Here is a 25376-nt window from a genome sequence, read left to right on the forward strand (position 1 = left end):
AAGATGTATGATGAGAACAGATTTCCATGCCAAGATTTTGTGTGATCTCAAAGTGTATAAAATAAACCTTAATCAAGGCAAAGCAGAGTAGTATTCACGATGCCTGCCTGCCTGGCTGAAAGTCAAACTGTCTCTTGTCTGTCTCATTCACACTGATGCTGTCCTGCCACTGAGATTTTCATGGACCTGGGGGAAGTATGGTCTGTGGGTCTGCTGGATGTTGTTCTCTGGGGCCCCGAGCACCCAGAAAGGGCCAGAGGGGTACTGGAGCCCACCTCCACTCCCTGGACCCTAGACCCAAAGCAGGTCATCCAGGCCCCCTCTCCATTGGACAGACAAGGAAACTGAGGCCCAAAGACAGGCCCTTGTTCTCCACATCTCCCTCATCTGAGGTGGGCTGAGAGCTTGGGCAGGGCTGTTTGCTGTGGGCTCCAGGTCTGCCTCTTTTTAAGTCAGTGCCTTTCTTTTGTTCTTGCTGGTGGTTGTTTCTTGGGCATTGCTTGCCATCACTACACTGGTTTTTTCCCTCTCAGCCAGAAGTCTGAGTGAGGTGGGCAGGCTCTCTGTATGGAGGTTTGGAGCAGTTTTTGCCTGAGGCTACTTTATGAGTCTCAATACAGCTTCTACTGTCTGCTGCCCCTCTCAACTCTATTCCTGCGCCCAAGGTCTGCGCTCTCTAGCCTCCTAGGGTCTCAAGTCTAGCTGTTTTCAGGGTCAAGCCCCTGGTGGTCCCAGTCAGCTGCCAAGACCCCAGAGATTGCCCCATGCTTGCTCCTCTGCCCAAGGCTCCTTTTCAAGTCTCAGCACGCTGCTTCCACTGTCTGTTTCCCCTCAGCTCTAGGTCTGCACTCAAGGTCCATGCTCTTTAGCCTCTTGGGGTCTTAAGTCTTGCTGCTCTCAGGAGTAAGCCCCTGGTGGTCCCAGTTAGCTGCAAGAACTTAAGAGAATGCCCCATGCTTGCTCTAACTCTTGTGCACTGGCTCTGGCACCATAGGTGGGGTGGGGAAGGTTGATCAGCTTGCATTTTAGTGGGAGCTATTTCACCCCCTTATAGCGGGGAAATGCCCAAATCCCACATACCTTCAGTGCACCCTATTGTGGAGTCCCTTCATTCATCTTCATTTGTTTTTTGTGTCCTTTTGAGGTATCATGTATTGAGTTAAGTGCCCTTCTTCTACTCTGCAGCCATCTTAATCCATCTGCCTCCTTTTAGCTCCCCTTCTGTCCCCTCTCTTCCTAGGGGTCATACATGGCCCAAATGAAAGGCCCAGGTGGACAGGGACAGATGGAGCACCAGGATGGATGTCAGATGTCTTCTTGCCAACCTTCTTCCATTTTCCTGAAGAGGAATCTGAGGCTTGTGGAGGTGAATGGCTGCCCCAGGTGATACCAATGACATAAGAGGTAGGATTTAAACCCGGATCCTCTGACTCCTTGACCTCCTCTGGACCGCTTTCCTGGAGGCAGTCACTTTCTCATAGCCTTTCTGGGTGACCTAAAGACAAAGCTGTGTGAATATGAGAAGTGTTGAGTTGTTCCAACCATGCCATCAGCATTCCTGCCTTAAGATCCTTCCCGGAAGGCATGGCCCCTCTGCTGCGCAGCATGATGGATGGAGAGCCAGGCTTCCTCTGGACGAGCTGGTTTCAGGAGCAGATGGGTGTCCACACGGACCAGGGTGTGGCCCTGGGCAAGTCATTCCTCTCTCAGGGCCTCCGTCCATTGTCTCCGAGTCTGGAGTACCGAGAGGGTGCCGAGCTGTGGGGAGAGAAGCCTCCTCTTTCCTCTGGGACCTCCAAAGCCTGGGAAAGCCCAAGTCCTGTCCAAATCCTTGGAGGCCCTCAAAGGACAGAACCAAGCCAGTGCCGACACAGCGCCCGGTGGCCTTGGAGCTCTGGCTCAGCCCTGCTCTTCCTGCCAGAGTCCTCCAGGATCCCGAGGACCAAAGGGAAAACAAAGCATCTTCTCTGCTTAAGGGGAGTGGGCGTCCCCGTGCCTGGAAACCCCTTTGCTCTAGCTTGGAAACCCAACGGAGCACCAATGGGCATCAGAGAAGGGGCTGCCCATGCCCCATGGCTGGCACCTATGTCTTGGCAGCCTCCTGAGTGGGCAAAGGAGGAAGAGCGGGGGGCCTTCAGAGCCCAAACTGGGGACAAAGAAAGAAACTCTTTGAGGTCCAGAATGTGCCTGCTCCCTGGGTGGCCGGGCTGAAAACAGAAATGGGGTTTGAGCCATTCGTGGGCCAGATTCTCACTGGGTTCTCCGGGGGAGCCTGGGAAGTTTGGCAGCGCTGTCCTTCCCGTGTGAGCTGGAGGCCACCCAGGCAGACAAGCTACTCTAAAGGCTTCTGGGGCGACTGTCAGAGATTTGGGGGGACACAGAACGGGGACCCAGCACAGCAGTTCTCAGGTCTGCACCCAGGGAACGCAGGAAGTCACAGCGTCGGCGGGGAGACAAAGGGGGCTCCGGGGCGATGGCATCTCTTTGTGCCACCTCGTGCGCCTCAGAGCTCTTTGAAGCTTCTTTTTGAAGGTTCACTGAAAAATAGAATCTCTGACAAAAAGGGATCCAAACCCCAGCTGGTGACCCACTTCTTTCCCACAGAACCAGACATGACCGACCGAAAGCGACAAAGAATCGGGCTGGTCTGAGAAGCACCCGGGGCACAACATAAGCGGCGCATCTGTGCCACGTAGTCAGGACGCTCCCCAAGGGCAGGAGCCTGGTGTCTTCATTCCTCCGTGGGGACCCAGAACCCCGACACTCCACGGAGAAAACGGGGCCACTCTGTCCTGAGTGGTTCTGTCCTCGCCCGCACCGTCGGGGCCCAAGGAGGGACGTGCTGGATCGGTACCCATTGGCACTGCCACGGGGACTGCTGGTTTAGAAGGCCAATGATGGCCCCTGGAGGGTCGGAGGGGCCGAGTGCCTAGAACAGAGTCGGGGTGGCATATTGAGCTGGGTCTGCCTGGCTCCAGGCCCCCGGAGGGAGTCAGCATGACTGTGAGGCTCCTCCAGCGCTGCTCAGCAGCCACCAGGACGAGGGGGAGCTAGTGAGGAGGGGAGGCTGCGATGGGCCTCTGGGCAATGGGATGTGACCTTCTGAGAGGAGAGGAAACTCGGGCCGGGAGCAGAGGAGGGACAGAAGGCGAAGCGCTTGCAGAGGGTTGAGGCGCAGCTCTGGAGGGCCCAGATCGAGGCGTGGGCGAGGTGGGAGAGAGACACGGATGGGCCAGGCCAGGCACATGAGGATGCTGTGAGAGAATGGGAAGCGGGGGCTGGGAGAGCCTTCACTGGCCGGAGGACCAATACCAGGTGATGGACAGGTGTGTGGCAGAGGGGCTGGGCTGGCTGGGGGGCTGCCCCTCTTTTGGGGCGGCTGCAGACAAGTTGGAGAGGTCCGGTGCTGGAGGCCTGGGCTTTCGGCTGAGGGAGGGGTTAGCCGCTCCGCCTGTGGTCCCCGTGCTGCCCCTGCGCCTTGCTTGGTGACCGAGCCTGGATCCGGCTGCGTGCCAGGCAGACGGCATCTGGAGGAGCGGCGCGGAGAGAGGAAGCCAGCCAAGCAGATGCTGCGTCCAGGCCGACGGCCGGATGATGAGGCGCCCTCGCTGCCCCAGAAGTATCCGCTGAAGGAACAAATGGTGCTTTGATGGAAAAGAGACGTCGGGGCAGCGGGGGACGGCACACGCAGCCACTTTCTTCAGGGGGTGACCTGGAAGGGCTTCGGCCAGATGGCCCTCTGTCTGGCCAGGGTTCCGCCTTTGCTCAGCCCCGTGCATCCATCAGCCTTGAGAATGTCTGAGGAATGGGCCGGCCCAAGGCGGGCATCCACATCCTTGGGCTCGGCCCCAGGGAGGACATCTAGGCTCAAGGGGCAGAGTTCCAGGAGCCAGAGCTGCACCTGCTGTAAGAGAACACTTCAGGGCAGCCCGAGTGATTCCAGTGTGGAGAGGCCCTCTCACTCCATGGTGAGGCTTCCCCCACCGGAGGTGTCGGGCCAGGCCGAGGGCCCCTTCCTGCCAGGGGACTCCTGATCAGGTGGAGCTTAGATGAGGTGGCCACCGAGAGTCTGTGATTCAGGGATGGAGCTCCGCGTTGGACCTCACAGGCAATGGCAAGAAGGCTGCAGAGCATTCCCAGGAATTATTCATGCCCAGGAAGATCCGGGAAGAGGCGTGAGAACCCCAAAGGGGCAGATGGGCTGGAGCAAGCCCGGGAGGCGTGTCCGGCCCCTGGAGGGCTGCCCTGGTAGGGTAGAGGGATTCAAGTCCCAGAGGATGACCGCGCTCCTGGGAGTCTTCACGGAAAAGCTCGCGCACAGGCTCTCCGAGGTGAGAGGACCCCAAAGTTTGGGATCTGATCTGTGGAGCGAGTGAGCCAGCCACCCCAGGCGGCTCTTCTGTGTTTGCCCTGTGCTGAGCCCGGGGTGCTCCGGAGGAGAGGAAGATGGGCCGGGCCGATGCAGGACTGCCCTGGGACAAGAAGCTGCGCGCTACACGCCTTCTCGGCCGATGTGGCAGCCTGATATCTCCCCCAGGTCGAGGCGGTTTGGAAGGCTGCAGAGAGCCAGGAGAGATCAAAGGACTGACCAGGGCCGCACGGCCAGGAGGTGGCAAACGCAGGGCACGAGCCGTCGTTCTCCTGGGTCTGAAGCTGGTTCTGTGTCCACCAGGCCGAGCAAAAACGAGAAGGTGCTCGCCCTCGAGGAGCTGACGTTCTCACGGGGAGACGGCCCAGGAAGGATCTGCGCAGAGGAGGCCGGAGGCAGCCTGGGAAGATGGACCACAGACGCGTCCACGCGAGATGCCCATGTTGGCGTCATTCATTCTTCCCTTTCTGATGTGGCTGGTTTAAAAGCATCTGATCCTCTTGGGACGCGCCGGGCCTTGTCGTGGCTCCTTCTGTGCTGAGAGGGCAGCCTTCGTTTTGCTTCTCAGCGCTCTGGGATGCGCAGCCAAGCGAGGGAGCATCCAGGCTGGGGGCACAGTGGGCTGGGGGGGGCCCTGGATGTGGTGTCGGACCCTCTCATGGCTCTGAGCCCTGCTTGCTGTGATGGCCTTGGGGAAATGGATGAAAGTCTAGGCTTCACATCCAACAACAGGCCCAGGAGAGCAGAGCCTGGTTCCCTCATGTGCCAGCGTCCCCCACGCTTGGGAAGCAGCCTGGCTGAGCAAGCAGAGAGCTGGCCTCCGACCCGGGGAGCCCTGCCTCGGAACCACGGAGGCCACGTGACCCGGAACAAGTCACTTCTCTCACTAGATGCCCTAAAACCTCCCTCCAACGAAGTAGAGCATCAGGAGTCCGTGTGCCTTAGAAGAGACATTTCTAACTGGGTGAGATCTCGGGATTGGTCCAGGAGAGAAATGCCAGGCTGTGTGCCAGGGGATGGCAAGGAGCGCCCAGACAAAGGTGGGAAGCTGGTGCCAATAACGGAAGGAAGCATGAAAGAGACCAAATAAGGGCCACTGTGGGCAGGATCAGGGCAAAGGAGGAGCTGCCCCAGCATTGGGCAGGGGCAACAGCGTCCGAGCTGGAAGCTGAGCAGCCAGTGAGGCTGCCCTTCAGAGCTGAGCCCAGGCCTGTCCCAGGATGCCTGGGCTCTCAGGGTGCTGGCAAACTGGACTCAGTGGGTATCGATGCCATCTTCTGGCCTCTCTAGAAACTTCAGCTCCTGAAGGTTGTGCTTAAGCTGAGTGGGCATGGCGCCTTGTTCCCCCTCCTTAGCAGGAGCGGGCACTGAGCTCTCCAGGGCTTGGGCTGAGGGAGGGGGGAGAGCGCTCTCTCTCTCTCTCTCTCTCTCTCTCACACACACACACACACACACACACACACACACACACACACACTCATTTGATTATCCAGTTTCTTGGCCACTTTATGATAAATGCAGCAGCTTCTTCCATCTCCAGACCTGGAGAAGGCTTGACAGAGTGACGTCGTTCCCACAAATCCCTCTGATCGAGTGGACACGAGCAAGCCCAGGGACTCGGTTGCCATTCCGTCTCGATGTTCTAAATGGAATGACAGCCCACCAGGGCTCCGTGGCTCTGCCCTGCACCCCTCCACGCGTGGAGGCCCCCCCAAGGCCCGTGACTTGGTTATTCACTGTCACCTCTTGTGGCCTCATGGGGGGAAGCCCATCTCAAAGACTTTGGACAGACTGCCCAAGAAGTAGCCTCAGCAGGGATGCTCCGTGGCCCTAGCATTGTCCTGCAGTGAGTCACATCGGGTCAGCAGTTGCCTAAGAATCCTTGTCAGAGTGCCACGAGAGTGTGTCTGTGCCTCAGTTTCCCCTTCTGCCAAAGGAGGGCCTTGAGCCTTCAAGGTTCCTCGGAGCTCTCCCCAGGATCTGACGACAAAGACGGACGCTCATGGCGGCGGCGGCTTTGCTTCCTGAAGGCGGACAGAAGCAGCCGCTGTCTTCCTGCCGTTTCCCATTCCCTGACCCTAATGCTGTGTGTGTTGTCTTTCTCTCTAGGATGAAGAGCTTCTTGTTCTACTTTAACATTCTGCGGTGCGCCCACCCCATCGTGCTGGCAAGGCTCCACTGCCCCACCATCGAGGTAAGGCCAGGCCGAGCAGGTAAGGCCAGGCCGAGCAGCCTCCCTTCGGCCTCGGGGCCTGGGCGCTCCTCTCTGTCTCCTGGCGGCAGCTCCCCCCTCTGCAGTGTCCCTCCTCCCTCTCCCAGGACCTGAGCTGCTGCGAGAGCAGGCCCTAGTGCTGGGCTTGTGTCCAGGGAGCTGGATGGCTTCTTCTCCATCCACTTATTTTCCAAACGCACACACTGAGGCTGAAGCACTGGCCCGACCCCACGAAGGGAGCTCTGAGCAGGGCGGCGGGCACCGGTCCCGATGCCCGTCTGCCGCTCTAGGTTCTGGGAGAGACGAGTTAGGAGCGATGGGTAGCCAGTGCCCGCGGGCAGAGCTGGGGGGGCACCGAGGATCTACGCCCCAAGGCAGAGGGCCAGGCGAGCCAGCCAGGGAGTCCAGACCCCAGGAGAACGCAGAGAGCCTGGGAAGCTCCTGTGGTTTGGGGGGCCGAGCGGGGAGGGGAAGCGTGCAGGCAGGACTTGGGGGGCAGCAGGCCACTCCCAATCCCCTCCGGAATGGTCCTCGAAGGCCCGCCTGGGCACCAGAGCTTTCCTTAGCAGGGATTTCCAGAGCTCAGTCTTTGCCTCGCTGGACACCGAGGTTTCCCCTTACAAGAGTTGGCTCCGACTCCTCCTAACCACTCGGGTGTCATTTCCCGTAGAACAGCGGGACGGCTCTGGAGCCGGAAAGAGCCGATCTTGGGAAAAGGATGACAAAGGGCCAGAGCCAAGCTTTCGAGGAGCCGCCGCCGCCGCCGCGCCCTTCTCTGGGGGTCTCTTTCACGATGAGGCCCAAGTCTGTACCTGCTTCTCCGCTCAGACAATGGGCACGCACTGTGTGGGGGAGGGTACTCTGGCCCTGCCGCAGGGGCTGCTCAGGAGAACCAGTGGGGGAGGGTCAGCCTTCTGGGCTGTGTGACCCTGGGCAAGTCCCTCCCTCAGCATGCTTCAGCTCCCTTCTCTGGACCATGAGGGAGGAGGGGCAGCTCTAACTCAGTGGCGGGAGCTGCATGATGCAGGCTGACCCTCGCAGGTCGGGAACTTGGCGCAGGCTAGGGGTCAGGGCGTGTCTAGACTGGTCATGCCACCCTTTTTGTCTTTTTGTGGTAAGAAATAGGGAGGGAAGGGCAGTGCTGTAGGGAATGGAGGCCGGAGGAGACGTCTAAAAAAGGATCATTGTGCCCGCGGGCCTGAGGAGGAAATGCCCCGGAGCCCTCCCTGGGCGAGGCAGCTTCCTGGGCGCACCAAACAAGATGGCGGCGCTTGGAGACAGCCCTTCGGCCCCCACTTCCAAGGGTTGGTCCCCCGGGAGCTCCCTGCGCTGCGAGATGAAAGCCTGGACTGGGGCGAGCCTTGGCCCCGCCCCTTGCAGACCTCCTGGGGGGGAGCGCCCATGGGGGCGGGGCGGGAGGCGGGGCCTCCCCAGGGAGCCTCCTTTCCTGCCGAGCCCCGCCTCTTGGCTGCCAAGAATGGCCCTCCCCCGCCCCGGGAGAGAAGCGGTGGGCCTGGCACGAGGAGGAGGAGGAGGAGGAGGAGGACCCGCAGCTGATGGGCTCCTCCAAAGCCCACCCCGTGACCTTCCCTGGGGCTAATTGCACAGTGATTGCCGCTAATCAGCTCCTATTTGAAAGGAACAAATTGGGCTGCGGAGGGAGGCGCGGGGAGGGGGCCCAATGGCTGCCGGTGAGCAGCTCCTTAGAGCCGGCATGGGGGGGGGAGGGGCAGCCTCTTGGCACTGGCGGAGGGTCGGGAGCCCTGACGAAGCAGCCCCCCCTCCTCCCCCCAGGGGCCTCTTGTGTCTCTGCCATTGTCTGTGCCTCTCCAGGACGCCCCGTCTATGGCCAGAGGCCTGGCTGGAGGACCCTGCCATCCCGGGAGCCAGGGAGATTTGGGCTGCGAGCCTGGGCCCCCCCAGGCCAAGGACCCCATGGAGGACCGGGCGGGAAGGGGCCTCAGGGCGGCCCTGGCACAGGAACAGAATCCCCAGCAGACGGGCAGGGACTGAACGGGGGAAGCAGGAATTCCTCTGTTGCTCTGTGCCAGGCACAGTCCCTGCCGCCCCGAGCTGGGCCTCTAGTAGGGAAGGTCTCGGGCTCCTTGGCCAGGTCACTCCAACGGACAAAAGCAGATCCTTTCCAATGCCGAGATGTGGGCCGGGTTCAAGAACTCTGCTTGGACTCCTGGTTTCTCTTGTGGGCCCTCGGGAGCTACGCCCACAGCCCTGGCAGGAGCTGGCATTTGCCTGGGGGAGATTCTGTGGATCTTGGCTGCGGGCACAGAGTGGGCAGCCGCGGGGGCCCAAGGCTCTTGGGTTCGGTGCCTGGACTTGGCCATTGGGGGCCAGGGGGAGGTGGATGGTGGTCAAGGTGGTTCAGATGAGCTGGCACAAACTGCCCCTTGCCTCTCCCTCAGGGGGAAGGGAACTTGAGCTCTTCTGGCTTTCCTGTGCTGGAGCGGGGTGGGGGGAGAGGGCCGGGATGCCCACTGCGAGGGCTGGCCTGGAAGCGGGAGCGCCCGCTCCTCTCTTTCTTTGCCTGGTGATCGCATACACACAGCCCCTGGCCATCCAGCCTCAGCCTGAGGTCCTCCAGGGAGGGGAGCCCACCGCGGCTCTGGAGGTTGCCCATTCCACTTGGAGGCAGCTCCAGTCTTAGGGAACACCTCTGGATCTTTGCGTGGCTCTTAATTCTCCCCTGTGGGCCAAGAAGACTAGCTTTACCCTTCCTCCCCCGGAGAACCGTCTACCTCTTAAACAGCGATCTCAGATCTCCTGCTGCCCCCAGGCCCCGGCCACTTCTCAGGTTATGGACTCCGTGCCCTTCGCTGTCCTGCTTGCCTGCCTTTGTCGGTGTCTTACTTAAACCATGGCGCCCAGAGGTGGGCGAAGGGAGGTGAATCGGTGTTTATGGAGCACCTCCTCCACGCCAGGCACTGCCATCAGCACAGTCGGCTCCCTCTAAACACCCAGCCTCCTTCAGGCGCCTGCTCTGTCTAACCAGGACTCCCCATCGTGCCCTTGTGGTGCTGGGCTCTGGGTACTCAAGGGGGAGATTTAAGTCTCTTCCGATATTCGATTCAGCCCAGTGCTCCAGCCTGGGGAGATTCCCTCTCTGTAATCCACCGGGTGAGGAACCATTCCAAGTTCTGCATCATTTAGCACACATTTGATGGGGGGTCCCTCCGGGCCTTTGCCAGGTCAGCCCTGTCTTCATTCTTGTCTGGGCTGCTGCCCTGACTCTCCTTCAGAGGTTCTCAGCTAGATCCCAGAAACCACTCAACCCCTGGGGGCACATCGTGGAAGGGCCTTCTCTGCCCGTTGCCCCTTCCTCTGATCTCCTAGTTCCTGCCAGTTCACCCGTTTTAAGGATGGTGCTCGGGCCAGATATGTCTTTATTCACTTCCAGCCACTCTGCTGACATTCCTCCCAGATGTTCTCTTCAATACTCCTAGACTAGGTACCTTTATTCCCCCCAACTGCTTTCTTGCTTTCTTCCATGTCTTGTCTGACTTCCTTAGAACATGAGTTCCCTGAAGGCAGGAATTGTCTGTCTTTCTGCTTATATTTGTATTTCCATTGCAGAAATATCACCCCCAAATTTGGGGTGCATTGCTCCCTTACACGTAGATAATTTTACAAAGTGTAATGCTCAGCTGAGAACTGTGTATATTTCTTTAGATCCCCTTTTGGTAATCATCAGTAAGGCTTGTTATCTATTTCACCCTATCATTAAATGATCTTTTTGGTTAAATATTTCGATGCAATGCTATTAAGCATAATCTAAGTTTACTGCTTAACTCTTTTAAAAAACCCAGTTTTGCTATTGCATTGTTTGATATCATGATTACCATCCCTGATTTTTATAACTCCTTGGAGGTATAATAAATTCTTTTCTTATCTTCATTTTACTGTTTCTTCTTATTCTGATTTCTGTGATTCTACTTTCTATTGCATTCTGCTACCTTCCTCCATTTTATAGGTGGGTTCATTCCATTCATATTCACATTTATAATTATTGTACATTTCCTTTCTTTGTTTCCATTTATACTTTTCGTCTCTTTTCCCCTACATGTGTTTGGATTTGACCCCTGTGTGAATTAGTTTTTCTTGACTATACTTAATAGTTACAAGGGAAGGCTTGTATTTGGTGGAGAATAACTGTAGGTGAGTAACAGGAATGCAAAGTGAAAAGAAAGAAAAGATCAGGAAAAAAGTCACAGAAGAGAGCAGATTAAGACCCTGGCTAACAGGGCAATATCAGTATGACAATGTCAAATAAAATATCTCAAAATTTATTTTTATTCTGAATTTAACAAATAATAGACCCCTGAATATTTTTATATATAAAGTAGAAAGAGAATTATATGTGACATCATGAATCTATTACATATAGCTTAAATTTTAAAAAAGCATATAATAAATTAAACATGCTATTTCTAAAGCTTTCCTTCTTGATAGTTTTCTTGAAAATGGATGAACTTTCCATTCTTGGTGTAAATCCTACTGGGTAATAGTATACACTTTTTTTTGATGTGTGCTGTTATTATTTTATTTAATATTATTGTGCCCAGGGGGCAGCTGGGTAGCTCAGTGGAGTGAGAGTCAGGCCTAGAGACAGGAGGTCCTAGGTTCAAACCCGGCCTCAGCCACTTCCCAACTGTGTGACCCTGGGCAAGTCACTTGACCCCCATTGCCCACCCTTACCACTCTTCCACCTATGAGACAATACACCAAAGTACAAGGGTTAAAAAAAAAATATTATTGTGCCCAATATCCATTAGGAATAGATGTCTATAGTATTCTTTTTCTACTTTGTCTCCCCCTGGTTTAGATATCAGTAAAATATTTGAATCATTGAAAGAATGTTATAGGATAGTATATTTTCCTATTTTAAGTAGATTATATCTATTTGAGACTCTGTTTTTCTTATTGGCCTCCCACAATAATTAATTATTATTTTAAAGTTAAACAGAAACAACCTACAAATTCATTGGGTCGGGTCCTAAGAGATTTTTTTCCTTTGGGAGTTAACTTATAGTTTATTCACTTGTGTCATCAGAGATTGGGGAGTTGAAATTCTATTTCCTGGTTTTTTCATCTGTTTTAGTATGTTTGTAAACATTTATCCAGTTGAGATGTCAATTAATTGAGCAAAACAATTTTTAGTCATTTGCTTTTTTCTCTGTTTTTTTATGATTTTCCTTTCGTTTTTAGAAATGCCAATTTGGTTTTCCTCTTTTTAAAATCACACTAGATAATTATTCTATTTTTTTAAAAGAAGCTATGCACATGTCATAGTTATTTGGTATTTAATATATACAAACCTTATTTTCTTTTCCTCTTTGTGGAAATGTCCAAATTTTTAGTTTGTCAGATTTATTTTTAAAAAGAAAGCTTGGCCCAAAAAGGAAAGGAGAACATGCTGAATAGAAGCTTGCCTATTCCTTTCTCAGACTGTTCTCAAAGATAATCTCAAAGCATGTATGGACGATTTTCCCAAAGGTTCATTAAGATAAGTAACATAGGTCTATGGATAGGCAGAAGTCATCAGTGACTTCTTGTCTGCCTTTCTTTTTCATTCTAGCATCCACAATCACCCTTTCATTAAAGTCACCCTATAATATCTCATCATGATGTGGAGTCATCGTTGGTTAATTGAGTAATGGATTAAAAGCTTGTGCAAGTACAGTATCTGCTCTGACAAGCACTCCCAATCTGGAAAGCCTTGCACTGTGGGTTTGGTGACAGGATTCATGTCTGGAGGGCCATTCTAGCTCCCTTGGGAGAGCTTTATCCCCAAGAGTGATCCCAGGCAGGATCAAGTTTCAAGGAACATAGACTAAATGCCAGTTTGTATCCCCGAAGAGAAGCCCACACCAATTACATCCCACATCTCGATATCCCAAAGCAATTTCATCTGCGATCTTGGCCCTTCGTTGGAACCTTCCGTCCATTCGTTGTTCTTGCCTATTGATCCAAGTGCCTTTGAAACCGTGCGCTCTCCACCGTGGATTTCCTCATTCTTCTACTTGCTGACGTCCTACCGCTCTTCTCAGTGCCATCTTCTAAAGTGCTTCTCCCACTTCCTCACCGACTACGTCGAGGTCCCAAGGTGTTGGCGTTCAGGCAGGGGTGGCTCCATCATCATGGATGGTGAGGGATGGACGCTGGCAGATCTGTTCCGGTGTGCATCTACTTGTTAATAAGGTGGCGAGCCAGCGGTGCAGGGCTTGGAGCCAGAACGACCTGAATTCCAATCCTCAGTCTGGGAGATTTGAACAAAAAGAGCTGCTGTCTTGCAGGGTTGGTACGAGGATCCTGTTAACATGTGTAAAGAGTATGCATCCGCCGGACCACGTCAAATACTTCATAAACTTTATGCACCACCTAAATCTCAATTTGGGGATCATGTTAATATACAATATGCCTCAGGCAGTTCCATTGTAGGGATTTGGATCAGCTGGACATTATTTCAGCTGAAATGTATTGGCAATAGATGTATGTATTGAAATGGCTTAAAAAAAATTTCACTTGCATCAATGTAGGATGGGGCCAAGAGGGGACGACCCAGGGAATCCGGTAGCCCATACACCTGGCATGCAGCAGTCGGGGGACTTTGGAACCAAAGAAGCTGAGGACATGCCAAACTAGTACAGTTCAGCACACGAGAAGCTTGAACCCTGCTCCTTCTGACCTACGTCAGCACGCCTGCAGTGGTCTGGTTGGCTTTAGGTACCATATTTGCAGGGAGCGTCTTCCAAACTCTGCCACGTGAGGAAATGGCCAGTTTTTGCATGGAAAGGGTAGAGGAAGAGAGGGAGCCATAATGTCCTTCCCCTATTTGAAGACCTAACGCATAGGGGATGGGGATGGGCTTCTGTGAGTTTGGTCCCAGAGGACAGAGTTTCCACGAAAGTTGGAAGTATCTATCAGAGGCAAACGTGGGCCTGGGAGCCATCTGGAAGTGTAATGGTCAATAGAGCATATTACATGAGCTGTCAGAGGAGCCAAATGATCTCACCGGTTTTGCTAAAGTTACAAAAAATATCTTCGCTACCAGGAAAGATTCTGGGAAGGGCAGAGAGGAGAGGAACCTTTGGAAATCAATGAGGTAAATGCGATCCATTTCAAAAATGAGCTGCGCTGCCTTGGGACGTCCATTAACTTCTGATGTCTTCTCAGGCATCGTTGTTTTAACATGCAAAGTAACATCATCTGTGAGGTTTTTTGCCCCAGTTCTTTAGGAATCCTTCCTTCCTCGTTCATAACCCGTGGCCGCCCCTCTCTCCCATGCCTCCATGTCCTTCCTTTTTACCTCCTCCTCTCAGAATTCTGGTAGCTTTCAAAACTCACTTCACGAGGCCTCCCAAGCACCCCAATTAGCTGGTGCTATAAACTCAGATTACCCGCTGTATACTCAAAGGAAGCCACGTCTCCTCACCCAGAATGCTGCTGCTCTGGGGAAGGCTCTGAGCTCTGATCCTGATAACCCTTTGACCATGGTAGGTGCTAAAGAGCGGCTCGCTGATCAGTTCATTGCTATGTTTTGAAAATCATTTCCTCGGCGTTCTAAAAATTCTGTCGCCTCCAACATGAGTTTCTTCTACGTGATACTCTTCCAAAAGAGGTCAGAAGTTAGTCAACCAGCATTTATTAAGCACCTTGTGTGTGCCAGGTTCTGGGCTGCGAGCAGGAGACGAAGGAGATTCCAGCTCAGACAAAAGGGTGACTGAAGCGATTTCCTATTCAGATGCTCCATTCTTCGAGTTCCCGATCTTTCTCGAGAAAGCTGTCCCGCCTCTGACTTCTTCTTATGTGCCGTCCGCATCACCATTCTCCCCTTCTCTGTAATGAAGGTTCCCCTCTCGCATACTCAGTCAGTTACCCAAGAAAGCCTTTTGGTTTTCCCATGAAACATCTCTGAGAGTCCTTCTTGCCTCTTCTCCCATTTATCACCTAATTAAACAGTACCCCTCCAACACGCACACGCACACAAACTGTCACGCCAGCCTCCTACCAAGCCTCCTTGCTCCCAGGCTCTCCCAGCTCAATCCCTCATTCCCAATATTGCAGGAATCCTCTGCCTTATGTAAAGGAATAACAGTTGGTATGGCATGGACCAAGCCAAACAGCGTCACGGTGCCAGGAAAGAGCAGCCTTAGAAGTAGGAAAGCTTCAGAGGGAGGGAATGGTGAGCCATGATGGGCCAAAGGCATTTCGGAGTTCTTGACCGCAGAAGCAGAGCGGTGTGGGTGATGGGCACCCCGAGGGCACCACGTCCACTTCTCTGCATAACCAAAAGGGAGCAGGGTGGAGTGAGGTGGGGATAGGTTGTGGAAGCATCTCATTGGAGGGCCCAAGAGGTCAGGGTAGTGGAGGGGACACCAACATGGATTCTGAAGTTCTCAGGAAGGAGGATGGAGTTGGGGGAGAGGACAACGAGGCAGCCGCTCCTCAACTCTAAGAAAGGAGGGAAGATGAGCTGCAGGGCCATAAATGGTGGCCACAGCACCCGGAAGAGGGGCCCGAGGGGGAGAGTTAACCTCCAGAGAGGGGGAGAGAGCTGGGCACACCACCTGCCTTGGGTGACGCCGTCTTGCCCAAGCTCTCCTGCCTAACCTTCCATGTCTCCCATGGGGTGCCAGCCATAACCGTAAGTGTCCAGCCCGTCTCACTCTGTGCTCGCCCATTGCCTCAATCCTCTCCTTCCCTGGATGAGAATGTGGGCTGAGAAAGCCAGAGTGCCTCCGGTCACGGAGCTGGTAAGGCTCGGAGCTGGGCGCTGAGACCGGCGCTTCCGTCTCCCACAATGCCATCATCCCTCTCTGTGCTGTGGCACTCTCAGGGGCTCAGGGTTCAGTCTCGGGGGGCCCTTGGGATCCTCTAGCCCAGCTCCCTTTACTGGGGAGCAAAAGAAGCTGCGTGCCTTAGCCAGAGAGGTCTGGGGGTCCCAGACGGTGCCCCATAGAGTCCCGGACAGGAGGGTGATGCCTCCGTCGTAGTTGATGGAGTAAATGCTGAGCTCGGAACTTACCAAAATTACTTCTCGTGTGGGTGGACTCCCCCCCTCCTGCCCCCACTGTGACGCTCTACCCGATTCCTCTATTTGGCTCCAAAAAGTGCTTTTGCTTTCCATTAGCCCAAGGACATTCTGGGCCTCCACCAGCATCTGTGAATGTCATCCATCCCAAACTTCAGACCACAGTCCAGCTCGGTGTCCCGCCTCCCCTGGTATTACATTAGCAAGAGAGATGGCGATTCAGATCTCAAAGAGTACTTTAAAGGCTATTGAGTCCAACCCAACCTTGCTGACAGCCTTGGGCAAGTCAGGAGCCATTTCTCAGTCTCCATTTCCTCATTTGTGAAGTGGACATAGTAGCCACCTCAAGGGGCTATTGTAGAAGAAGAAATCCTTTGGCTATGGAAATAGCAATAATTGTTTCTGTTGTTTTTTTCAGATGAGGAAACTGAGGGAAGGGAATGACTCGAGGTCAGAAGTGGCTCCTCACTCACTACAAAACCATCTACCTTTTCTACTTTTCTTCTTAGAATCTTAGACCTTGAGTGTGGAGGGGCCACCCCTCTCATTGGATTAATGAGGAAAGTGTAGTGACTTGCCCAAGTTCATGTACACATAGATGTATCCAAAGGCAGGATCTGAACCCACGTCCTCGAATCCTAGATCTTGTACTCTTTCCATTTCTTCTCATATGATGAAAGACTTATGTCTGGAAGGGACCTCAGAGACTTTCTCATCCAACCCTTTCATTTCACAAATGAAGAAACTGAGACTTGAGGACATGACATTGTTTTGAGTTCATACGGGTAGCCTCGTGGCTGGGATTTGAACCCTGGTCTGTTCATTCCAGAATCACTCTTTCTGTTGTATCATCTTTTTTTTCTTTAAACCCTTAACTTCTGTGTATTGGCTCATAGATGGAAGAGTGGTAAGGGTGGGCAATGGGGGTCAGGTGACTTGCCCAGGGTCACACCCAGCTGGGAAGTGTCTGAGGTCAGATTTGAACCTAGGACCTCCTGTCTCTAAGCCTGACTCTCCATCCACTGAGCTACCCAGCTGCCCCCCGTTGTATCATCTTATGTAGGAAGAATAAATTATTGGGAGTTAGAAAACCTGGCCTTGAGTCCCAAGTGCCTTTGTCATTTATTGTGTGACTTTGCATGAAACACTGGACCTCAGTTTCCCCTACTGTAAAAGTTAAATATTGAATTCAGTGATCCCTGCGCTTTCTTCCAGCTCTGGACATCTGGGCCCTGGGCTCTCCGAGATCCAGCTTTTGGTCTCTGCAAGATTGGTTCGAGGGCTGTTGTTAGAAAATGTGCTTTTTCACGCAGTCACGAACAAGGCAGGCTGCCATTTTCCTTGAGACCCTTGGATTGGCAGCTGCATGGAGAGGGCGTCTTTTCCCCAGCCAGCTCCTTAGGTCTCTCTCGGGGCTTTTCTTTCTTTCACACAGGTCTGCGTTTCCACGTGCCCAGACAGATTCTTGACCTTCATAGACGTGCAACAAAACTACGCGGTTAATCGAAGCCAGTGGGAATACTATCAGCAGTACTGCAAGCCTGGCTTTGACAACCCTTTAAAGGTAAGCGGGGGAGCCGAGCCCCAAAATGCAGTGGGTTCACCCTCCGACTGAGCTCTTCTGGGGAACGCGAGCAGCTTCTTTGCCTCCGTCAAGAGCCCAGTCTTTGTAGCGGAGCCGTTGCCCAAGGACCATGCCGTGGCGTCCAAGGTAGGGCTGGCTATGGTGGACGGCATTAGCCCTGCTGACGTGCGCCTTAGCGAGCAGAGCAAGAAGCAGCTTGAGAACGATTCAGAGCAGCCCATCTGTGGGAGCCCAGATCTGGGAAGGAACTAGATGGCGAGTGTGTTAGGCTGTCCCTTTTTAAAAGAGGGACAGATTTCAGGGTTTCCACATTAAGGCTAAAAGTAACCTGACAGATTCTTCCTTTGCTTTCAGCCCGCACCCTCCGTTTTTCGGGATGAAGACTGCCCGTCATTGATTATTCCCAGCAGACCTTGTGAGTGATCGCTCTTGTCTCTGAAATGCAGACTTGGGGCTTGGGGCTTGGTCTCCACAAGGGGGCCGTGTGGGTACCTTCCTGAGCAAACCGTTGCTTCAAAAGGAACCTGAGAAGGAAAGCTGGATTCAACACGCTCCGTTCCTAGACAGGTCCAGAAGCTCTAGTCACTCGCCCAGGGCCACGCAGTACCAGAACAGGAATCCAAAGGGCGATCCAGTACATCTGTGGGAGCCACGTTAAATGAGTAGAATCCATGCTCAGTGGGCAGGATGGGCAGGCGTGGATGAACCAAAAGCTGAATCACTAGCCAAAGTGCCCATCCGTATTAGGGAGCTCCCAGATCCACTGCAGTGCCCTGTCTGTAGACCGGATGAGTCAGGAAGGACATAACAAAGACTCGCCATTTTTTGTTGCTACTGATCGATTTTTTAAAAACCTGTTTAATCGTCCCTGGATCACATCCTGATGTGTAAGGAGGAGTCATTTGTGGCTCTTCCCAGAACAGACGCCTCTGAAGATGAACTCCTTTTTTAAAAAAAATTTTTAAGCCCTCACCTTCCCTCTTGGAGTCAATACTGTGTATTGGCTCCTTGGTGGAACAGTGGTAAGGGTGGGCCATGGGGGTCAAGGGACTTGCCCAGGGTCACCCAGCTGGGAAGTGTCTGAGGCCGGATTTGAACCCAGGACATCCTATCTCTAGCCCTGGCTCTCCATCCACTGAGCTACCCAGCTGCCCACAAGATAAACTCCTTCTGATCTGATCTTTCTTGCCTTCTTAGATGAATTGGGGAGAGACGGTGCTTTTGTTCCATTTGTTTGGGGTCCAAAATCACAGATTCCTGCCTCTAAGCTGGAAGGGACCTTGGAGGCCATCTCATCATCCCAGTACTTAGCCGTGGGCACTGTTCAATTAGAATCAGCACGAAAATATCAGATTCTGAGAAAACCCTCGTCAGGGTCACTTTCATCAGCAAAATCAAACTCCTGTTTTATGGCTTCAGAATGAACTGTCGTGATCTCTGGAAACCCATAAAGAGGAAAGAGAGCTGGAGGAGGGTCGGATGGCCATGACATCAAAAAGATCAAGCCTCCATTGCTTTAGATGCCCAAATGGGGACTCGGCTCTTATTTTGTTAGGGGGACTTAATTGTCAGGGATTGGTTGAAGGGGCATCTACGTTTTCCCTATGAGAAAACAGGCTTCCCCTCCAAAAAATCCAGTCTGACCTGGTTATTAAATTATTTTTTAATCGGGGCAATAAATATTATTTCCATCTCTCTTTCCTGTGTCATGCGTACCTTGTGCTCAAGGGGGCCACCCAGCAGTCTCGCGGCAGGACAGGCAGCAGGCTGTAGGTTCCCTCTTAGCTTTCGGACCGTCAGGCAATCTTCCCATTGGCAAGGATGGGGCACTTGGCTCTCTGCACTGGCTCGCCTACCCGTGACCTAACAAGGGCCGGATGCTTGAGTAGGGAGGGGGTGGGGGCATCTGAAGGGGTCCTGGCGTGGGTTGGGGCCAGAGGAGTGACTCCCGTCCTTTCCATTTCTTTTGTACAGTTTTCAAGAGATGCTTCCCTGACTTTTCTATTCAAAATGGCATGGTGACAGTGAGAAACCTGACCACGTTCGTTGATGGAATTGGAACCTTGAGAAATATCTCCGACCTCCAGGAAGCTGCTAAGTATGTCTGCGGCTCTCCTCGGCTTCTCTTTGGATGGGACCCTCCGCTCATGGCCCAAGCTCGGGGCTGGGGCTTCTCGGAGGACCGGGGAGTGGAGCCAAGAAGCTGTTAACATCAGGCGGGATTGGGGGACGGGAAGCAGCTGCCCAAATGTACGCTTAGCGAAGTCGGGGCGCGAGGCTGAGCTTGGGGTGACTGGTCAGCCAGAGGGCCTCCGTGCGCAGGAGCCAGGCAGAACAGATGTCCGCGGAATCATTGGCCAGCCTCGCGCCTCCGGCAGCCCTCGGAGATTCCCTTCGAGGCTTGGCTTATGGCCCCATCCTCGGGTCTCATTGGGGTGGGGAGATGGCAGAAAGAAGTGAATTGTCTGGTCCCTGGGTCCATAGCAGGGCAAGACTTAGACCAGGCAACGCTGCCTCCAAGGCTGGACCTTGTTCCCTGCACTAGACTCCTTTCCTCGAGACTGGAGTCTGAGCCCTCTCCATCCCCCACCTCCAAACAGTGTCATGAGTGTACTTGTGCCACGTTAGGTGGCATTAGCGAGGGATCCGAAATACGTGTGTGTGTGTGTGTGTGTGTGTGAGAGAGAGAGAGAGAGAGACAGACAGACAGACAGACAGACAGGGACACAGAGAGAGAGACAGAAGCAGACAGACAGATGGACAGAGACCGACAGTCAGACAGACAGAAAGAGACAGAGACAGAGAGGGATAGAGAGAGAGACACACACAGACAGACAGAAACAGAGAGACAGACAGACATTCAGACAGACAGAGCAAGGGTGCCACCGGGAAGAGATCATTAAAGTGACATCTCTCTATGGATTTAGGATTGTCTAGCAGCCCTGCCTGTGCATGGCATGTGCCACCTCCTAGTGCTATTGTGTGTGCCCCCTTGAATCCATACACCAGCATGCCCAGGGTTGCTGGGTTTAAATGAGGAAGTGAAAAGTTTTGTGAACACCTTTTGGAGGCATTCGTTGGTCTTTCCCGAAAGTTTGTAGGAATTCAGGCAGAGCGGAGGCAGAGTGGGAGGTGCCCGCTTTGGAGCCGGAGGCCCTGGCCGTTTGCTAACCAAGGGACCTTGGGCACATCCCTCAGTTTCTTTGGCTCCTTCATTTTCTGATCTGTAAAACAAGGAGTTTGGGTTCAAAGGCCTGGAAGGGCCCTCCAGCTCCAAACCTTGGTCCTGTGACAAGAGCAAAGCTTATTTACTTCTGTCTGGTAAAAACAGGTTAAAACCCCCCGACTCCCAGAAATCGAAGCTCTCGGGTCAGCACCAGACGCACCATGTCCAAAGTCTCCTGGTTTTCTGTACTTAAAATGATAATAAAATAAACCATCTGAGAGAGAAATCGGGCAGATAAGACATGCTTGACTTAAACAGGGCAATCCAAGTGGTTCTGGGGTCCGAATGTGGCCTGGCCTCAAAGTCCATCGATCCAGGCTACTCACCTTAGGGCCTTACCCACAAGACGTGCTGTCTAGCCTTGCCTGTATCCACCCGTCCATCTCACTGCGGTTGTCTCGTTACTCAAGGATTGCCATTGAAGTCGCTCCCAAATGGGTGGCACTGAGGATGCCTTTAAGGCTGGTGCTTCCTGCCGAGCGAGTGGCCCCTGAACTCCGCTTCTCTGGGGGCTCTTTTGGGCCCCCCTCCCCCCGCTGAGAAGACCAATAAACTCGCACTTGCCTGATGTCCTGGGGTGCTACTTTCCTCCGGGATGCTCCCAGGACGCGCAGGCTTTCTAAGGGGGGGATTGCATGGACGTTGGAGCTGGACCAACGAGCAAACATCGCCAAGAGTAGCTTTTTGCAAAGAGACATTAAAAAGCAGCTCGTGCAGTCTGTTCACTGCATTAACAGCATTTCTTTTCAGGGCAAGCCAGAAAGCTGCTTTTTCACACCTTCTTCTTCTTCTTCTTCTTCTCTCTTCTCCTTGAATGCAGAGGCATCAGCCTGCTCCTTAAGATGAGGACGATGGGCTTAAAAATCGTTGAAGATTTTACAAGCGCTTGGGATTGGATTATCGTGTAAGTGGTTCCTTGTCAGCCTCTCCCTCCCCTGCTCCACCCACCCTGTCTCTGGGTGATGCTCTGACTTGGCCTTTCTGCCTGTGTCTTCCTGGAGTTCCTCCCTGCCTCCTGCTGTTGTTTTCTGTTTCCCAGTTACAGAGTGGTTCAGGGTTTGGGTCCTTTGACTCCACTCCCCGGGCACTCTCATTCTTACATGCACATGTTATGGGCCTCCACTTCTTTGGGGCAATGACTTGTTTAGGTCTCCATCCCTTCGTGATTCATTCCACGCTCTTAAAGAGCCAGAAATGGCACCATCTTGCGGCCCATTCGATTTAGAGAGGCTTTGATTTAGCCGAGTCCTCTCCAGAAGGCGTCATGCTAGACGCTGGGTGCAAAGACGAAAGCAAAGCCGATCCTGGCCTCAAAGGGTATTTGTGTTCTAAAAGGGAGGCTGACACTAGCACTGACCTGGGGAGTCTTGAGCAAGTTCTTTAACTCCCTTGCGCCTCGGTTTCCTCATCTACAAAAGAAAGAGGTAAGAGATGGCCTCTGAGGCTGTGGCCTTCCAGCTCTAGGTCTATGGACATGGACCCAGACGTGCAAGCACAGGACATGTTGAGAAAGAGGAGAGGACTGACCACTAGAGGGATCAGGAAGGACTTCTGGGAGGTGCAGTTCAAGGCAGTAGCCCAGGCGCTATTCCTCGTCCTGGCGTCCCCTCGCAGGTTTCTATTCCTCGCAGAGGGCCACCGTCTCGGGCTGTTGGCCAGCACGTGGCCCGTACTATCACTGAAACCAGATTTTCTTGTTGAACCCTTTTGTCCTGGGTATTACCCTGAGGTCAGGAAAACTCAACCAGTGCTTAGCTTTGGGGTCTGGGGCTTCATAAGTGCTCATTGATTGACTGACTTGGAGAAGTTATCGAAGCCAGCTTGTATTACTTTGCGATCATTCATTATGGTTTGCCCCCTGAGAGACCCTGCCATTCCTTGATCGTAGGCTTAGCTGTGTGTCTGGGACCACAAGACTTTTTGTTGCCTCTGGAAAGGTCCTTCTCCTTCAGTAGAAGAGCCTTTGCTGGCAGCATCTGGCTTTGCCCTCCTTTTCTCCCTAATGGTGCTCTCTTTAAAGGCAGCTCTGAGGTCGTCTGAATAACACGGTCCTAGAAATGCCCTAGAAAATGCTGGCCAATGGAAGTACCAAAGAGGAGATGACAGGGATGGCCCTGTGGGCCTCCGTGCTAGGTCCTGGCACGATTAGGAAGGACGCTGCCCAGATGCTGCTGTGATGGTCAGGCAACCAACTGGACCGATTCCCCACGCCGCTCGTGTGAGGATGAAGAAAGTCTTGTTCAAAGAGGTCAAGAAAAGAAAGTTCCCGTGACGTGCCAAGAGACACGTGGGAGAAGGCAGAAAGGATACACCGAGGGAAATTTCCAAGAAATGAGCTTGCTCTGGCCCACTTGGGTCATACTTATCGAGACTGCGGCTCTAGGACCATCTCTCCGCCTGGGCCAATGGCAGACCTGGTTCCTTGGAAAGAAGGCGATGATTGCCATCTGCTGGAGAATGTTAAAACTGGGGAAACCAGCCATAAAAGAGAACTTCGGGACGTTGAGGGGGCTTCAGTGGGGTCAGGACTTGGTGGGGGGAGGGATCAGGGATCGGACCACGAGAAGTTTCCACTGCCTTCTGGGAACTGAGGGGAGGTAGAGGGAACAGAAAAATAAGAATAACACGGAGCTTTGACTGTGGACTCCTAAAAAGGAGCTGGGCAGGCTTTAGAGCAAAGCACCTTAGCCTCGACACACACTCTGAATGCCTACCTTGGGCCTGTAGGCACTGTAAAACTCCTGTAGGATGTGCAGGATTCGAGGGAGTGCAGTCCATCGCCTGGGTAAGTGTGCGTGGGGTGGGGTAGAGGTGGGGGTTCTTGCTGCTCATAATACTTGGAAGCCAACCTTTTCTGGGTTCTTTGATTTGCAAAGAAAAATATTTGCTGGTTCAAAGCCTGAGTATTGGTAAAGACACCCGCTGCACCCCCTTTGAGGAAGGGCCAGACGCCGCTCTTCCCAGGTTCTACTTCGGTGGAAATAATGCTGTAGAAGAGTGAGAGGTTAGAAAAGATGCTCAGGCCCTTCATATGAGGAAGCCCCCCGAAAGAGCAGAGTTCTAACTGGGAAATCGCATGCCTAGCCACTAGCCTGCCGGAAACCGAGGAGCTGCCTGCCTGAGGGCCTCCTCCCAACCTCTAGTGCTCTGTTCAAGGCAGCTTCATTTTAAGATTTTCTTCTCCTTTCCCTTCCCTTTGGGCCCTTTTCTTCAGAGGGAGAAGAGAGATGCCAATGAGGCAATCAAAGGAAGCTTCTAGCCCCCCAGTACGTGCTAAGCAACTGGACTACAAACCCCAGACACCTTCTATGGGGCTCAGGGATGGGAGACAGCAGACACATTCAGCGTGGGTCATAAATGCCCAGGGGGGCAGAGTCAGGATGGAGGAGCCCATTGAGCCTGGCTCCCCATCATCCCTTCTCCACAGTCATCTAGAAACTGCACCAGAATGGGTTGATTTGGAAAGCTAAGGGAAAGGCCCAGCATTCTTCCAGCCCAAGGCGGCTTAGGGCCATACAGAGGTCCACAGATATCAGAGAGGGGCTGCTGGGGACGTATCCAAGGCACTGAGAGAATGAGAGAGAGCTGAGCCAGAGCACTACGTTAGAAAGCATGTGGGCAGAAAAGAGCCCCGGCATCCCCAAGCTAGGGCTGGCCACAGGCATGAGCACCATTTGGCAGCTCTGTTGCCCGTTGCCTCTTCTGGTCACAGGGACAGGGACGAGGGGAGTGGTTGTAAGCACGGGCCGTAGCTATGGGCTGAGCCAAGAACGAGGTCCGAAAACAGAACTGTGTGACTCTTCGATCCCAGGAGCAGACAGAGTAGGAAGCCGATTCCAGCCGTTAGTCCAGGCTCTATGCCTGTAGTGGAATGAGCAGGGCAGGAGCCCCGGGCCAAAGGGGGGCCAAATGTTCGATCGTTCTGACCTAGCAGAACTTCCGAGTGGACCAGTGGCTGGTGGCAGCCTGTGGAAACTACCAAAGAAGGACAAAGTGATAGACCCGACCTGGGTCAAGAACTTGCAGAGCTTAGAAAGGAGGCTGGTGAATAGACTTTGCTTGGCTCACACTGCTTTGGGAACGCTGGAAACTTTGGGGCTCCAAGACTGAGCTAGTAAAAACAGAAGAAGGACACAATGAAATAGAGAAGCCTAACTGGGCTAATTTAATTTGAAAAAAAAGAGACAAAAACCCCATTTATCCGTATCAAAAATGAACAAGATCAAAATGAATGAAGAAGAAATAAAAGCAATCATTAGGAGTGAGTCCACTCGACTCTGTGCCAATAAAAATGGGGATCTAAGTGAAATGGAAGAATATTTGCAAAGACACAAATCAACCAAAGCAAGAGACCAGGAACAAGAGAGCACAAATGACCTTATCTGAGAAGAAGCAAGCGAAGAGATCACAAATTAACTCCCGAAGGGCAAAAGACCCGAGACCATGTGCTTTCTAAGCCAATTCTATCAAATATGTCAAGAAAAAAATCATTCCGATACTACATAAATGTTTGGGAAAATAGACAAGGATCAGGAATTCCTGATGAAAAGACCAGAACTGAATAGAAAACGTGACTTTCAAACACAAGACTCAAGATAAGCGTAAACAGAGAAATGAAGAGAAATCATAGAGGAATCAATATGGTTAAAATTCATACATTCCTATATGGGAAGATGGTAGCTGTAACGCCTAAGAATCTGGCCATTATTAGGGCAATTAGAAGGAATATTCATAGACAAAGGACATGGTTGTGAGATGACTATAATGGGGTGATTTAAAAAATAAGATTAAGGAGTGATAAAGAGGGATGCAATGGGAGAAGGGGGAAGGGAGAGGAAAAATGAGGAACAGAAGATCAAGAGGAAGCGCTTTTACAATGGAGGGGAAAGTGGAGGGGATGGCAGACAATCTTCATCTAGAAGAGAAAAAAGGCCGGGA

The 25376-nt window shown here is 52.8% G+C and overlaps 1 protein-coding gene across 1 annotated transcript in view; it reads left to right on the forward strand.

Moving 5' to 3' along the window:
- LOC123247846 (choline transporter-like protein 5) overlaps positions 1-25376 on the forward strand; it is a 99545-nt gene that overhangs the window by 8609 nt on the left and 65560 nt on the right. Inside the window, exons 3-7 of the mRNA XM_044676892.1 lie at positions 6479-6563; positions 17063-17191; positions 17567-17627; positions 19187-19310; positions 21259-21342. Of these exons, the coding sequence (XP_044532827.1) occupies positions 6479-6563; positions 17063-17191; positions 17567-17627; positions 19187-19310; positions 21259-21342 (483 nt within the window). The remainder of the gene's footprint in view (positions 1-6478; positions 6564-17062; positions 17192-17566; positions 17628-19186; positions 19311-21258; positions 21343-25376) is intronic.

The sequence above is a fragment of the Gracilinanus agilis genome, chromosome 4 (genome assembly GCF_016433145.1).
Source record: "Gracilinanus agilis isolate LMUSP501 chromosome 4, AgileGrace, whole genome shotgun sequence".
Classification (NCBI taxonomy): domain Eukaryota; kingdom Metazoa; phylum Chordata; class Mammalia; order Didelphimorphia; family Didelphidae; genus Gracilinanus; species Gracilinanus agilis.